We start from the raw sequence: 17,446 nt of genomic DNA on the forward strand, positions 1-17,446 counted from the left end.
TTTTTGCATATGACTAAAAGGAATGAAGAGAAGAAGAAAGAAGTAGAAAGAGGAAAGGAAAATGGTGAAAATGTGTAAAAGAAGCAGAAGGAGATAAAAGCTGACAGGAGGAAGATGGTAAGGAAGCAGTGATGGTGAGACAGCAAAAGCTAACGTTTATGCCACAGATAACGTAAAGGCCACATTGGATGAGAGGGAGATTAAGCCTTTCTGGTTGTGACAGTAGTTGTCATTCGATGCCCATATGTATTTTTTAAGCCTCTCAGATGCCACTGTCCTATGTGTTTTCATTTTTTAAGCCTCTCAGATGCCACTCTCTTATGTCTGGTTTAACTCCCCCCCCCCCCCCCAATCCATCCATCCATCATCCGATCCTACGTTGCCCCAGGAGCGTAGGAGCCCGGGGCTAGGCAGTTGGTCCTGACATTTAAGGTGAGAGTGACCAGCCTCACTCAGCCCTGAATGGCATTTTACGTGAGCAATAAAGCCCAACCACCCCTTGGATATAAACCTTCATCGGCTCAATCCAACTGGAGCGCAATAATTACCCACTAAACCACCAGGTGCCAAAATTTGGTTATATGGTTACCACCCAGTGTAGTTAATGGTTTCCTGGTGTACAGGAAACCATTTGGCGTGTCACTCAGTGTAGAGTCACCCACAGGCAGAAGGAAGAGGAAAGAATGAAGGAAAGAAGGACGGACGAGGGAGTGTAAAGCCACCTGTAGGCAGAAGGACGAGGAAAGACTGAAGGAAAGATAGACAGAAGAGGATGGAAGGAAAGAATGATGGAGGAGAGGAAAGGGCAGACACCCAAGAGCAGTACTACATTGAGTGAGTGGATGGTGAATGCCCCTACCTACCACAAAGTTTTTTTTTTTTCTAAAGAATAAAGAACCAAAGGCAGGCCTGCTGGGGCAATTGCCTACCTGCAGTTGATGAGTCTGCTCAGCCAGACAGACTGAGGTTGATCAGTGACAGCAACCTCTGCTTTTTTTTTCTCTCTTTTTTCAGTATAAAAAAAAGAACCAGAGTCTTGAAGCCTACAGAATTCTTTCAGTAAGTCAGTCAGGCAGTCAATAAATGAACAAATGAGTCAACTTCAAGATCCATTCATTTCATGTAGGACTGGGGGTCACAGGCAGAGGGAATACAGACTGAGGAAGACAGTTCCAGAGATGACCTTATGAATTCATGGACAACTGAAAGTATTAGTTAATTCTTGCATTAGAGGGTGGACAGATATGAGATGATAGCTGATGTTAGATGGGCATCATAAGCCTGCTGTTATGGAGGAGGGATGCAAGCAAACGGTTCCGAAGAGCAGTGGCCTTTGAAATGGCAGTTGTTACGAGGTAAAGATTCAACGCTTCAACAGAGAGAGAGAGAGAAGAGAAGAGAAGAGAAAAGAGAGAGAGAGAGAGAGAGAAGAGGAGAGGAGAGAGAGAGGGTGAGACAAACAGACAGACAGAAGAGAAGAGGAGAGGAGAGAGAGAGATAGAGCAGTTGTAGGGTGGCAGTAAGAGGAGATGTACTGTATTTAGGAAAATACATGAGAAAGCAAGTTTGGCCATACATTGAAGGCTCTTCACATGAGGGGAGTCGGGGTCAGGCTTGAAATGACCATAACATATTAGTCTTCATATAGTGGGAGTCATTGATCCAAGATGTGTGTGTTTCAAGCAACAGTACACTCCACCTTCAGTTAGCACATTAGCTATAAGTCAGGATGACAGTACATTATCTTTTGAACTGAAGGAAGACTAAGAATATACCTTGCTTTGATTGAACTGATAGAGAATAATACAGGACATTACTTGTATGTAGGTGATTTCAGAACCAGTAGCCAACAAAACTGTATTTGAAAGTGATAGTGACATTACTGTACTAGCCACCACTTATCATAAGCTACAAAATTAAAAGTGTGTCGTCAGTGTGCCAGGTAGATAGAGATATATGTCCAGTGTGGTACTTTCCATGTCAGTTATGCTACCTTTCTGACAGTTAAATCTTCACATGGATAAAAACTTGATACTGTAATATAATCTGTTGAGAGAACATGTACTGGTATTAGTTCTGTTCCATAAAAAAACTCAATTTAAACTGTGTATTTCATTCCTTTTTGGTGTTCCCTGCAGGTGGACACAATTGTAATGGCAAACCTTGGATACTTCCAACTAAAGGCCAACCCAGGAGCCTGGTTACTGAGGCTACGCCAAGGTCGTTCTGCAGATATCTACAATATTGCCAAGTCGGTTCATCACATATTTGTGTGTATATGGAGAATGAGGGTGCTTGTATAAGTTTTTTATACATGCAATCTTCACTCTGTGCTTACTCTTTTGAAGCATACTGAGGAGGAAACTTAGCCACCTTAGATACTATCCGGGCAGTTTAAATGGTAACAGCAGGAACCATCCCAGGCTCGAGAGACCAGAGGATAAGTTGCATTGCTTCCTATCCCCAGCTGATATCTTTAGTTAGCACATGCATATATTGTGGATAGTTACATGGGAAAGTACAGTCAGACAGAATCAGACAATCACAGAATTTATGAAGCACAATTTCAATGATGTAGTAGTGAATTATCCATTCTAGTAATAGTTATTCAACGTAATAGAGGTAAATTTTTATATGGATATCAACAAAATAGCATAGTTCCCACAGACTAAATATTACAGTCTTAAAGTTCCAAGTTTGAATTTTCAGGAACATCAGAAACCCTTTAAATGGAATTTCTTGAAGGATGTAAATTCTGTATTGGATGGAGGCTGTTCATTATGCATGGTGCATTAGTTTCTATAATTGGAGGCCAAGGAGGGATTACTGACATTACAGTGCTAGTCCCTTGTGTGTAGCAAAGTTTTTTGTATTTTTCATGAGGTACACCCTGTAGTGTGAGCTGATATATCTAGCTGTAGGTACTTTTTATTATGCACATCATTCTTGAGTCAGTCTAGGAAACTCAGATTCCGAGTCATGTAGGGTAATGATATCCTTTTGAAATATTATTCATGTAAGTTATTATAAATGATTGTGCTGTACTGAGGTTATGCATAGGCATCATGAACTGTGAATTAGAAAAAAAAAATGTCAGTATTCTAGACGCTTGCCTCCAGACTAGCCGAAGAATAAACACTGTAACATCACTGTCAGTAGGGTTGTTCTTTTCAGTTGCAGGTATTTTTATCACAGATTGTACTTATCGCAAAGATGTATATCAGTATTCTGTGTAAAAATTGTATATTTTCACAAATGAAGTGAAACATAAGAGCAGATATAAGAGTGGGATTATGTTCTTTGAATATAATGGGTGAGAAACCTCAAGAGAATGCCTACAGTGCTTGTATAGTTTTCCATCTCCAAATGATGTTATTCAGTACTGGAGAGACTTCACATTAGATGGATTAGATATAGTCTTTAAAAAAAATAAATAAATTCAGTTCAGTTGACCTTAACTTGGCTGTATTAAGTAATATGGTTTCAGTGAGAACTTATTTAACAGAGCATCACCCAGATCCCAGAGTTCATCCATTCAGAAGGACTACCCTGTTGGTAGTAGTGTTGTTGTCCTTGGATTATCTGGATATTTGGATATTGTATTTATGTTATGTATTATATATCAACATTAATTTCATGAGCATATTTTTTTTTATACCCTGCTTCACGTTTTGCAGTCATGAGGGCACAGACACCCCGGTTGGATCAGAAGACGTAGAGATCCTTATTAGTAGCTTCCGATCCCATGTGGTGAAGGTGCGTGTGGCGAAACAGCCTGGCAAGCAACATCTTTCACTTCTGGTTGATGATGATGAAGATGGTCAAGGAGGAGGGATTTGGAGTTCAATTACCAGGTAGGGTGTGAGAATAGTGCAGAGTGAGAATGTCAGACATGGAGTGGGTGTTGATGAGTGGAGTGTGTGATCACTGCATTGAAAGTAGAATTGCATTGTTCTTGATGAGTTAGCTAGCACTGCACTTTAATTCTGAGTGGTGAGAATATGAAAGTCCAAGAATTAACCTTGCAAAATGCAGTACATCCATTTTGCATAAACTCTTACCGTGCTGGTAAACCTGCATGAGAACATGGCAGTTAATGAAATAATCAGAGAATCAGTCCCTTTAGCCTAATGCCATATTCTTCATTTTATTCCTACAATACTGAATGATTTCAGTGTGCTTTGGAGAGACCTTTCATAATGGAAGGGCTTATTTTGAGATACTTTCTAAACCATTCCCTGTGACAGGTTTCCCCAAAGCTAAATTGTCAGCAGGTAATGAGATCACAAAGTGCATTGTGACAGTGAAGGATTAAACTCTACCACAGTACAGTATACTGTTTGATGATAAATGATATGGTACACATATAGATATTGTTGTTTTTTCCCATTTACCTAGTTTTGACCAAAAATGCACTACAATAGTATGAATTCAAGTTCTCAATACCCTCTCACAGTACATTCGTATAAGTAGTATGTGATAGCACTAGCAGTACGTGGTAGTAGTAGTTGCACCCTCAGGCTCATCTGGACATGAACCCAGGGGACTGAAGGAAACTAGCTACTGCAGCAGGAACCTCCTAGAGAGCTTTTGTGGAGGTTATGTTGAGGGATTGTCCATGTTGTGGTAGCAAGGTGCATTGGATGAGGAGGCATATTTTGGTGTTGGGGACTGGATTGGAGTATAGACATTATGGATTATATTTTATGCCAGTAATCCCAAGGGATAAGGCAAAAAGATCACTCCTCACATTTTATAAGAGGAGAAGAAAGGAGGTGTTAGGTGGGGCAGGAAACTCCATCTCTTTGCATTAGTGTAGGGGTTTACTTACTGTATACCACAGGGCATGTTTTCGTTTTCGTTTTCGTTTCGTTTTCGTTTTTAAAGGCTCCAACGTGCTTGCATGTGTCAGCCTTGGTCACCTAATGGCGGCTCTCCACGCTGCACAATCCATTGCAGCCTCCCTGTTCAGTCCCTTAAACCTAAGGTCACACTTAATGACCTCGCCCCATGTCTTTCTCGGTCTGCCCCTCATAACCCCACCCCCAGTATTAACACTTCTCACCTTCCTCACCCAATTATCATCCCCCATCCTCTCCACATGTCCAAACCACCTCAATCTACCTCTCCTCATCACAACACCAATACACTCCAGTCCCATCCTACCTCTCAACTCTTTCATTGTAAACCCAGCCCCTCCTGGCCTTGGACGCAGGGACGCACTGCACATCCACCTAATCATTGTCATTTCTGTACGTCTGAGCCGGCGAATATCTTCCTCCTTCACTGCCCAGGTCTCACTGCCATGCAGCATTACACTCCTAACACATGATGCATACAAAGACCCCTTAGCACGTAGGGAGAGCCCTCTCAATGTCAGGAGAGGCAAGAGCTCCCTGAACTTCTTCCAACCACTTCTCACCCTAGCCACAGAGCTAGCTCCAGCCCCACCTCCACCACACAACATGTCTCCCAAATAACAAGACTCTTCCACACACTCAAGAGATTCACCAGCAAGTTCAATCCATTCACGCCTGACAATCTCCACTTGCTCACCCCGGCACGCCGTACACATAAAATCAGCATTATCTCGCAGTCTACCTCTGATACCACTACATCTCTTATGCACCCATTTATCACACACACCGCTCAATTGGAGTTACTTCCCACGCCCTTGTGGCAAACTGCACATGGCCACTCTCCCTCGTCTTTGACAGTACCGCCACCAACCCTAGATATCATCACTTTTGTTTTATCTGCATTTACCCTTAAACCCTTTTGCCCCATACCATCTCTCCACTTTCTAAACCTTTCCTCCGCCTCCCTTTCATTCTCTGCAATCAACACCAAATCATCAGCATACAACAACTCCCACGGGAGTCCGTTTCTAAAGTCACGTGAAAGGGCTTCAAGTACCACGATAAACAACATGGGACTCAAGACTGACCCCTGATGCACACCAACATTCATGGAAAACTCATCACTCAAACCTCCATTGACTCTCACCTGGGTGTGAGCACCCACATACATGGCCATAACTACCCTAACCAGCCACTCCTCCAAGCCAAGCTTTCTCATTGCCCATTTCACCACCTCTCTAGGGACTCTGTCAAAGGCCTTTTCCAAATCAACAAAAACAAAATAAAGATCCCTTCTTCTACCAATATATTTTTCCTGAAGCTGTCGAACAATGAATATAGCATCAGTGGTCCCCCTACCTGGCATAAACCCAAACTGCATCTCATCAGTATTCACTCTTTCTCTAATCATACCTTCTAAAACTCTCTCCATTACCTTCATTATCTGATCTAAAAGCTTTATACCTCTATAATTTCCTCTTTCCAGGGCATCACCCTTCCCTTTATACACATTTACAGTTACACTCTTCAGCCAGTCATCTGGGACAACACACTCATAAATAATCCTGTTTATCAGGTCAGTGACTAAACTCACCCCTGTATCGCCTGAGGCCTTCAACATTTCGGGAGTCAACCCAGACACACCTACTGCCTTCCCCACCCTCATCCTGCCTATTGCCTCACTCACAGTAGCAGTATCAATCAAAGACCAAGGGCCAGACACTGGATCTGCTGGCTCCAAACCTTCCCTGTCCCAGTCAAGCAGTATCAATCAAAGACCAAGGGCCAGACACTGGATCTGCTGGCTCCAAACCTTCCCTGTCCCAGTCAAAATCCTCATTCAACAACCGGTTATAATGCTCTCTCCATGCATCTTTAATATCCTCACTGTTCACCACTACCCTTCCTTCATCATTCTTCACACACTGCTCACCTATGATATCCCGATTATCCCTCTTCACATGACCTGCCACCCTAAATATATTTTTCCTTTCCCCATGATTTAGGTTATCAAGTAATTGTCTCTGTGACTCCGACTTTGCCCTGTATACCTCTCTTCTAGCCCTACGCTTAGCAGCCAAATATTCCTCTTTGCTACCACCCTTCTTCCATTCCCGGAAAAGCCTTCTTTTCTCCTTAATTGCAGCTTCTACACCCTCATCCCACCACCAAGTTACTTTATGTCTTGGTGGTCCTCTTGTCCAACCGCATGTTACATCAGTAACTCTCAAGAAATTGTTCTTGAGGGCTCTGTACTGTTCATTAATGCCTCTGTCTACAGCTCCCTGTTCAGCCACCACTCTCCTCAACTCGTTATAGAAGGCATCCCTCACTACTTGGTTTTTCAGCTTCCATATTTTCCTCCTAGGTACATAAGTCCTCTTTTTCATCACTCGTTCTTTAATCACCATATCACAAATCAATAGTTTGTGCTGCTGCACACACTCCTCACTTCCTATAACTTTTACATCCCTCACTAACCTCCTATCGGCCCTCCTACAAATAACCCCCTGCATCCTACAAGATGGGAAGGGAGGAGACTGCACTTGGCATTTCCTTTTCCTTTGATGTTTGTCCACAGTGATGCTGAAGACATATGCTCTTGATCTTTATACCCAATGTAAATGTGAGAAATTGGGTGAAGATGGTGAGAATTAGTATTATATTTACTGACACCAAGATTTTAATACTTTATCAATGTTAAAAATATCGAGGTTGATGGAAGAAATATTTGAGTGATTCACCATATTTTCTGCAAATATTGAAGAAGGCTTTATAGTTGAAGAGAAGTAATTTGGACAGCTGACGGAAAAGTTTTAGTTCAGTGCTGATAGATGGACATGAGCACCATGGATTCCATGAATGCTTATACAACATTGAGGTAGACTTTGTTATGCAGATTTGTAACCTGGTGGAAGAAGCAGCTTGAGTCTGTCATTGAACCATGTCAGTGGACTGGGTTTCCATAAGTAGCATAGTTGACTTATTTATCATCATGTTTTTTCAGTATCCTAAACAGGAAGTCACTTCTTCAGTTGTGAAATCACCTGTCATAGTTATTGTACACTTTTTTTTATAGTAAATATCTATTATATAAGAAATAGAGATTGCCCTAGTTATTTTTCTTTTACTTGTGTTTATAGATTTGCATGTAATCATTTTTTTCTATTTATTTATTTATTTTTTTTTTCTTGATTCATTGCACTAACATAGATGGTTGTACTGTACTTAGTTATATAACAGTGTATCACAACATTACCTTTGCCTGATTTTTGCTTTGTGTGTGTTTATTTTTTATGCAACAAACACAACAATATGACTCTGTATAATATTTTTGTTTTTTGTTTTGCAAGCATGCCTATAATTGGGCCGTTAGTTGAGGAGTGGCACTTGCTGTTTCGTGAAAGTCGTACTCTTGTTCGGAAACTGTGGGGCAGGTACACACCAATTTCTGTGCTTACATTGATGTGTGCTTGCTTGCTTGCATGGGCTGATTAGTAGGTAGCTCACTTTGCATACATATGAAAGAGTTCAGAAACATCATGCAACAGTGTACAGTATTATAATGTTGATCCTTGACCATCATTTCAAGTATAGATATAGAATGTTCTAAATGCTTTCATATTATGTGTTTACCATCGTCCTGTGTGCTTTACTTTCATCAGCAGCATCATGTCATAATTATCATCATTGACATTGTCCGTGTTGTGGTATTGTCATCATCATTGTCATCCTGACCTGTCTTCTGCAAGGAAGGATGAGGTAAGGTAAAGTACAGAAAACAAAGAAAACTAAATCACAGTAAAGGGAGAATTATCACCAACATGCCCAGTTAAATGAGCCAGACATTCACTCATTCCCATTTCAAGTCCCTGGCATCTTGGCTCCACCTCATGGGCCCAGCCATATTCACATACTTTTGTGATACTTTTCCTGGTAGATGCACTTCTTGTTAATCCACTAGATAGAGGTTCTTGATCAACCGTCAAGTTAAAAAACAGGTGTCAGATCATTGTTTTGTAATTCTCCATACATAATTTATCCAGATAGCTTGATCCCATGTCCTTTCTGTAGCCTTACCAGCTTCCACATATAACCTTCCTAACGGTGATGAGACTCCTACACATGGTAGAGCAGCTGCATTGTCCATATTAGAACCAAACCTCCTCATGTTCCATGTTTCCGTCCTCCTAGGGAAGGACCCTGGTCCAACCCTGGTGAGCAACTGTTTACCACAAGGGGACACTGGATCCCTGCACAGTGTGTGAAGTGTTGTGTACCTGTAGGTTCAACCCTGGCGAGGTGCTGTCAACCACAAGGAGGTGCCAGTTCCCTACAGTGTTTTTGTGCTGTACAATACCTGTAGGTCCAGCGCTGGTTAGGTGCTGTCTACCACAAGAACTTGCCAGTTCCCTGCGTGGTGTATGTACTGTACCTGTACGCTGATGGGTCTGCTCAATCAGGTGTACCAGGGTTAAATAACAGCAACAACAACAGCCATACCTTTCATACATATTCATTTATCATATTCATCCACTGTCTCCTTGGTGTACCACACCTCACACCTTCAAATAAGCACACATATACATTTTCTACTACCCTGTTTATACACATTCCATCTCTGTGACCTTGCCATCTGAGCACACACTTTTCAACCCAATTATCCGCAAAGTTACGTACTCAGTGTGTTTGTTTGTTTCTTTCATATTACAGTATATTCTCTCTCTCCACTCCACACACATTTCCCAATAATTCCATTTCTACAGCTCTTACTTTTGCTGCTCATCGTCATACCAGTCCAAAGCCTCATTCACATATACGTGGGCAGTGAACCACCTTTATGCAGTTCTTATGTGTCCACATCTAGTCCTTCATTTGGTATCAAGACCTTTGTAACAGCAACCACCTTCCTTCCCAGTGCTGCTTTACATTTACTTTCCCTTCTACCTAGACACTTAAGCTCTTCCACCAGTTTGCCCATCTCCATTCTCCAGCACATCACACTGAGAATTATTTTCTTTTTCAGCAAACATCACTTTACTTTTACATTACGTGAAAAGCACAATGGTCGCAGACATCTACAAAACCGTGCACCATTTTACACATTTCTTCCATCTATCAATCTGTCTATTGCCAGATGCCTTAATCAGATTTCTTGCTCACAGTTATTAAGTAACACTTCATCATCTCCATAGATCAGGTTCGAGATCTCCACCCTTCACCTTCATTACCATCCCCTGCCCTCCATTAAACAACCTGATTGTTAACTCGTCTCATTAACCCATCGGTGGTAACTTTTTCCACAATACAAAAGGAATCCTATGTAGCAGAAAGAGCATATCTCTTGTACAGTATATAATTGTTGTACTTGCAGAACATTCTTCATTTCTGCCTGTGTCATATTTTTAGGCACCAGATTCCTTCTCTGCACACCACCAAAACAAATGTTTACCATTTTGCATTTTTTGGCTACTTTCCAGTTTTCATACTACTGTATATAATTTACTTTTTTTTTTTTTCCAAAGATTGTCATAACTTGATTTCTTTTTTCATGTAACTGATTCCTTTACATGTTTCTTGCTGTCAGCATATTTCCTCCTCCATTGATAAAAAACCCTTTCTTGCAGCTAATGTAGCCACTTCTTTCTCTTTTTCTCCATTGCTCTTTCAGTCTTTGTATCCCACATTTCTAACTTGCTGCTACCCATGCAACACTACATACAGCTTTATCAGCCCTATGTATGGAAGTTTTGTATCATTCTGTTAAGTTGCCACTCGTACAAAACCATATGCAGTCTTAAAATTCAAAACCAAACACTCTATTTGAACTACACAAGTTTACCAAGCCATTTGCACCCAGTTCATCAACCCAGATGCGTCACTACATTTGGCTTATCTTCACTTCATGGATTACTGCTTTGTTTCTCAGATTTTTTATTTTTAGTTTTTCATTCTGAGTACTCCTGCCTACTTGTATCCACCACTCTCTTCTCAGTTTTACCTTGAGTACTAAAACCATGTGATGAGATAATCCTCTGCATCATCATCTCACTACCCACGTGTCAGCAACACTCCAAAGTATCATTCTCTTTGCAAATATATAAAATCGCTCGGGCTCCATTTAGATTTCTTCCCAGTTTCTTAGTGCCATATATTGTGCGCTTCTTTGTGCCTTAAATATGAATTACTTATGCATAACATCTTATCTTGACTAAAGTCTATATTATTTTTATTATTATTATTATTATTATTACTATTATTATTGTTATTATTATTATTATTATTTAGTGGTAGGTGGGGGCGCTTACCCATCCACTCACTCAATGTAGTGTTGCTTTTGGGTGACTGCCCTTTCATCTCTTCCTTCCTTCTTTCCATCCTTCCTCTTCTGCCTTTCTTTCCTTCATTCCTTCCTCGTCCTTCTGTCTACAGGTGACTCTGCATTGAGTGACAAGCCAAATGGTTTCCTGTACACCAGGAAACCATTTACTACTGTGGGTGGTAACCATATAACCAAATTGTGGCACCTGGTGGTTTATTGGGTAATTAAGGCGCTCCAATCGGATTGAGCCTGTGCAGGTTTATATCCAAGGGGTGGTTGGGGTTTATTGTTCACGAAATACCACTCAGGGATGAATCAGGCTGGTTACTCTAATCTTAAATGTCTGGACCAACTTGCCTAGCCCCAGGCTTTTGTACTCCTCATGGGGCAACACAGGATTGGATGATGAATAAATGAATTACATTATTATTATTATTCGCATTTGTATTGTTCTCAAGAAATAGTGTTTACTAGTGTACTTGTGATCAAGGTGGAGTGGGAGGGGGTGATTGAGAATAAGATGGAGGGATGGGGAGGAAAGGTACAGTATATGAGAAAGAGTTGTGTGAGTTGGGTGAAGAGCAACTTGACAGTGGAGGACAGGGTGTAATGGGAGTGATACATTTGTGGTCACCCTTTCCAAGGAAAAGGCATCAGACTACATAGATAGATACATTACAACGTTACTTTTGTCCAACCATCCTTCATATTTTATCTCTTAGCAAATTTTTTTGCAGTTGTGTAGGGGAGCCCACCTTTCACTCACTTGATGTAGTATTGTCAATAGGCTACTCTGCACAAAGTGATAAGCAAAGTTTTTCCTTGTAGCCCAGGATTGCATCCACTGTGTTGGGTGGTAACCATATAACCAAAACGATACCTGGTGGTCAAGCAGGTTAAGGCTTATTAAGTGTAAGTAGGTTTAGATCAGGTGGGTGAATAGCCAGTCCTTTTTGCCTTAACTTGCCGCGTGTCAGTGCTGTTTTAAAACGGTCTGACATAATTCCGTGGCCAGTGCCAGTGCTGTTTTAAAACGGTTAAAAATAAAAAACTTCACTGTGACCGCATTTTTCAAGATTTGTGGGTAAAAATTGGCAGGAATGTAAGGTAACTGTTCCTCTACCATCCCCCAGGCTGTAAAGGCCATACACTCACTTGTTCCCCCCCTCACGCTCACTCTGCCTCACTCTGCCTGTGTGCCTTACCCAGTACTGTACATAGTGAAGGAATTTTGTAAATATTTTCATGTAAGTGCAAGTTGTAAATATTTTCTTGTAAGTGTAAGGACTATATAGTGAAGTCAAGTTGTAAATACCTTCTTGTAAGTGCCAGAACTGTACGTAATGAAGTCAGGTTGTACCTATCTTCAAGTAAGTGTAAGATAATTCATTCGTAGTGAGAAAGACATGCAAATTGTAATAGATGCTGAAGTAATAAGTAATCAGAAAAGTGCACCGAACATTGTTATACCATCCCAGTATAAATACCTGAGTATACCTTACATTGAAAACGGCTTTCTCTCACATACGTGGTGAGTGTGAAAGAGCGGCTATACCTGTACACGAGTATGCAGGGACTTAATGAAACTAATTTCCAAGCCTCAGTGAGCATTTTAATGGCAAAATTCGTTGTTTCCGCATCAAAATCGTCATTTTAGCCTCCCCAGAAAAGGTCGAAAAATGGCCAGCACTGGGGTGACCCATAGGGCTAAAAATAGCCGGCACGCGGCGGGTTAAATGCCTGGACTGAGTAACATAACTCACACCCCAACACTTCTGATGGGGCAGTAAAGGATGGGATAAGAGAGAGAGAGAGGGAGACAGACAGACAGACAGACAGACACATATAAATAGGTAGATTGTTATCTATCAGAGTAACCCATCTTTATATAATCCATTTTTTCAGCACATTCAGCTCTGGGAGTAGTGGTGGAGATGGTGAGGGGGATGATGAGGAGGAACGTGTCAACATATTCTCAGTTGCATCTGGTCATCTTTATGAGCGCTTCCTCCGCATTATGATGGTTTCTGTCTTACGCCATACAAAGGCTCCAGTCAAGTTCTGGTTCCTCAAGAACTTCCTCTCCCCAAGTTTCAAGGTTGGTTTGGCATAGTAACTCCCTTCCTGAACAAGTTAGAGGTGTCAGTGAATCAACAGAAATGTGTTGTTAATGATCCATATTTAAACAAACTTGCTATGGTTAATGATCCATATTTAAACAAACTTGCTATGCTCTTGGTGAAGCAGAAAAGGATTACATGATGGTTAAAGGGATGGAAATCATAGATCATTAATTTAGGGGGGAAATATCTGATTTAATAATAATAATAATAATAAAAATAATCTGGCCTTTTGTTTCTCAAAAGCGCCAGTGCTTCCTTTTGGGAATTCACTAGCGCTCAACACACATACGTTATTTTTACAATTACAAGAATTGTGACATTTCTCGTATATAATACAAGCTACATCATATGTACATGAAAGTGGCAATAATTAAACCCCTATAATCATCCGTCATAGTACCTCTCTCCAGGTCGTAGCATTTTGAAAAAAGAAAGGCTTTCAGCTGTCTCTTAAAGGATTCAACAGTAGAGAGTTGTCTTATGGACAATGGCAATCTGTTATATAATCTAGGGGCTCTATATGCAAAAGAACGATCAGAGAAAGATGACTGGTGAATGGCTCCTGGCTCATCAAGACGCAAGGAATCATCTTCGCTGCGTAACATCACACCCGGGCGTGTCGATGGGAGTTTTAACAATTCAGCAAGATACTTCGGTTCACTAAACTTAAGAACCTTGAATGTAATAAGACACAGTTTAAATTCAATTCTAGCCTTTACTGGTAACCAATGCAACTCAATCAGAAACGGGGTAGTTGAGGTTCTCGGGGGGAGATCAAAGATAAGCCGTGCCGCCCTGTTCAACACAGACTGAACTTTTGTTAGTATATTATTTGGAAGACCAACCCACAGTGAATTACAATAATCAACACGAGACAAAACCACTGCATGGACCAATGTTAAGAGGCACCGTCTATTCAGGAATTTTCTCACAGAGTACAAATTTCTGATATGCAAGTTACACCCTCATACAACCTGATTAATATGTTCTTTTTAATTTAACTTAGAATTAAAATAAACACCCAGATTTCGAACAGAACTGACTGGATGCAGCTGTGACACACCAATGTTCAAAGCCAGGGCATTGTCAGTGTCATCACCCCTTCTGTTTCCTCTGATGATGATGATCTCAGTTTTACCATCATTCAGCTTAAGTTTCCTCTTAGCCATCCAAATCTTAATATCAGACATTAGAGATTCAAACTTTGTCTTAGTATCGTTGATATCTGACATCTTAACATAGAGCTGGGTGTCATCAGCATAAAAATGATAGGACACATCATGACCATCAAGTAGAGATGATAAACTACTTGTGTAGATAGTAAATAGAATTGGACCCAAAACTGATCCTTGAGGGACTCCAAATAGAATAGGAGCAGAATCAGAGCTAGCGTAATCAACAACCACTCTCTGAGATCTGTCCGACAGATATGACTTAAGGAGCAAAAGGGCACTATCACGAACGCCATAAAAATACAGATCATCCAACAATAGTTTATGATCTACTGTATCAAAAGCTGCAGACAGATCCAACAGAACTAGGAGAGAGGACATCCCACTACAAGTGTTTGCCACCAAGTCGCTCTGAATCCTTGTTAGTGCAGTTTCAGTTGAATGGTATTTTCTGTATGCTGATTGAACAACAGGAACAACTCTGTTGTGTTCCAGTAGTGGTAAGAGTTGATCGAGTATGGCCCGCTCAATAATCTTGGATAAAAAAAAGACAGGTTAGAGACGGGACGATAATTTGTCATGCTCTCGACATCAAGGCCAGGTTTCTTAACCCTCTCGCGCACGATAAGTTTCAGTAAGTTTTCCAGCGCACGACTTTATCTGCGAAGCTGCCCGGCCCGGCTGCCCGCATGCGGCAAATAACACGTATTCTCTCCTTATTTTCGCTACCCAAACATCAATATACTGCCATGAAACCTATGTCATCTTATTCGTCGATGTTTGTTCTAGCTGATAAGCACCACGAAAAATCAGGAAAACACGAATAAAACAACATTAGGCGGCCGTGAATAAAATTTTGCTACGTGACGTTCACTTCCCAACATCACCATTCGAGTGTTTTCCATCATACAGGAAAATGTTATTAGAAGTTTTGATAGAGAATTTCATCAGCTTTCTAAAGAGACAAATCCGGTGTTGATACGATTTGTAGTTTTCGAGAAAATAGCCAAAAACTGAAAGCATTTTTGAAAAAAAATCAAGGAACTCCAATATGAAAATTTTCTCGCAGATGTTATGTTTTTACTGCATAATATTATGCAGAATTTCACCAGCTTTCTAATGAGCACCTTTTGGTTTCCATACGCCTCATAGTTCTCGAGTAAATCGCCAAAAATGACTGGGAACTCACATCCGTACGTCACTTTCGTGATGTGTGCACAGCATATGCAATATTCCCACCTACGTAACAACGAATTCTTATCATAGATATTACATTGTTATGTCGTGTACATACGTAGAATTTACTGCTCTTTATCATGGTTCTTATAGGAAATCGATACGTTCAATAGTTTTTGAGTAATTGGCCGACAAAGTGAGATTACTCCTCCAAGCACTTTCGACTTTACCGAAAGTCTGTTCCCCCAACTTTTCCAACAGAAAATGCTCCCAGAGGCTTATATTCTGCAAATGAACATACGTAGAATTTTCCTCTTTATCATGGTTCTTACGGGAAGTCAATACGTCCAATAGTTTTGGAGTACTTGGACGACAAACGTAGAATACTCTTCCCCACCCGCACGTGAGATAAAAAACACTTTCCCTACCTCACCCTATCTATCTATCTATTGCCAGACGCCTCAATCCCGTTTGGGGTGGCCACAAACAAATCGCCTCCAAGTCGCCCTGTCCCCCGCCATTTCACTCCCCTGCTCCCAACTCACACCCCCCTCTCTCATATACCTCTCCACCCCATCTCTCCATCTCATCCTCGGCCTCACCCACGGCTACATATTTTTGCTCGTTACGTTTTATTATTTTCTTTTTTTACTCAAAGTATACACATAAAAGATCATAAGGTTTTTGATAGTGCTGTCAGAAACTCGACATGACCATTAGTCTTTTTGCCAGGTTCTGACAAAGAAGCTGAACTTTCTTCCATCTCATATGTGTGTATGTAAAAAACATTATTTATATGTGTAAAGAATATGGAACTATAGAAATAGGTCAATATACAGATCAACAAAATACAGATAACTCACTTCCTCCAGAGGTGTTGAGATGCTGGCAGTAGCTTGAAGATGAGGAGTTATGTAGTGTGCGAAAGTGTGCATGTATTTACCTATTTGTATTTACCTATTTGTAGTATACAGGAATTGAGCAATGCTCGTGTTGTCCTGTCTCCATATCCACATTTATCAAGTCTACCTTTACACACATGAATGTTTTTCTCATGCACCACCTCTTTGTCTAAGTCGTTCCAAATATTTAAGTATATACCTAATTGTGATATACACGGAATGTACTATGCTCGTGGGTTTCCGTCGCTGTTTCTCAATAAGTCGAATTTAACTTTAAACTCGTTTATGTTTTTAGACTGGACGATCTCTTTGTCCAGGCTATTCCATAAGTCTATACTTCTGTAAGGAAAGCTATATTTCTTGATATCCTTCAAGCAGCTTGACTTTTTCAATTTCATTCCGTGTCCTCTTGTTGCTCTCTTATCCCATATAAACAGATCTTCTTTGTCAATTTTATCTACTCCCACCATGGTCCTGAACACCGCAATCATGTCTCCCCTCTTTCTCCTTTCCTCTAACGAAGGCAAATCCAGTTTTTCCAGCCTCTCTCTGTATGACAGGTCTGTCAGACTGGGGACCATTTTGGATGCTGTTCTTTGTATTCTCTCAATCTTGTTTATATCTTTCTTTTTGTGTGGGGACCACACTACCGCTGCATATTCTAACCTGGGGCGGATCATGGCCACTATCAATTTTTTCATCATTTCCTCATCCATACAATGAAATGCTACTCTTATGTTAGGCAAGAGTTTATAAGTCTCTCCAACTAGCTTGTTAATGTGCTTTTCTGGTGACAAACTATCTTGGACCAGCACTCCCAAATCTTTCTCTTCTCTCCTTTTTGTAATTAATTCATTACCCAAAAAATAATTCAGTGATGGTCTCCTGGTAC

General features: G+C 40.7%; 1 protein-coding gene across 2 annotated transcripts in view; it reads left to right on the forward strand.

Annotated features, from left to right (window-relative positions):
• Uggt (UDP-glucose-glycoprotein glucosyltransferase) overlaps nt 1-17,446 on the forward strand; it is a 188,732-nt gene that overhangs the window by 126,087 nt on the left and 45,199 nt on the right. For both annotated transcript variants that reach the window (XM_080283702.1, XM_080283701.1), the window contains exons 19-21: nt 2,139-2,251; nt 3,678-3,854; nt 13,087-13,279. In XM_080283702.1, the coding sequence (XP_080139828.1) occupies nt 2,139-2,251; nt 3,678-3,854; nt 13,087-13,279 (483 nt within the window). The remainder of the gene's footprint in view (nt 1-2,138; nt 2,252-3,677; nt 3,855-13,086; nt 13,280-17,446) is intronic.

Source organism: Coenobita brevimanus, chromosome 98 (genome assembly GCF_032717465.1).
Source record: "Coenobita brevimanus isolate Jiangsu-jjx chromosome 98, ASM3271746v2, whole genome shotgun sequence".
Taxonomy (NCBI): Eukaryota; Metazoa; Arthropoda; class Malacostraca; order Decapoda; family Coenobitidae; genus Coenobita; species Coenobita brevimanus.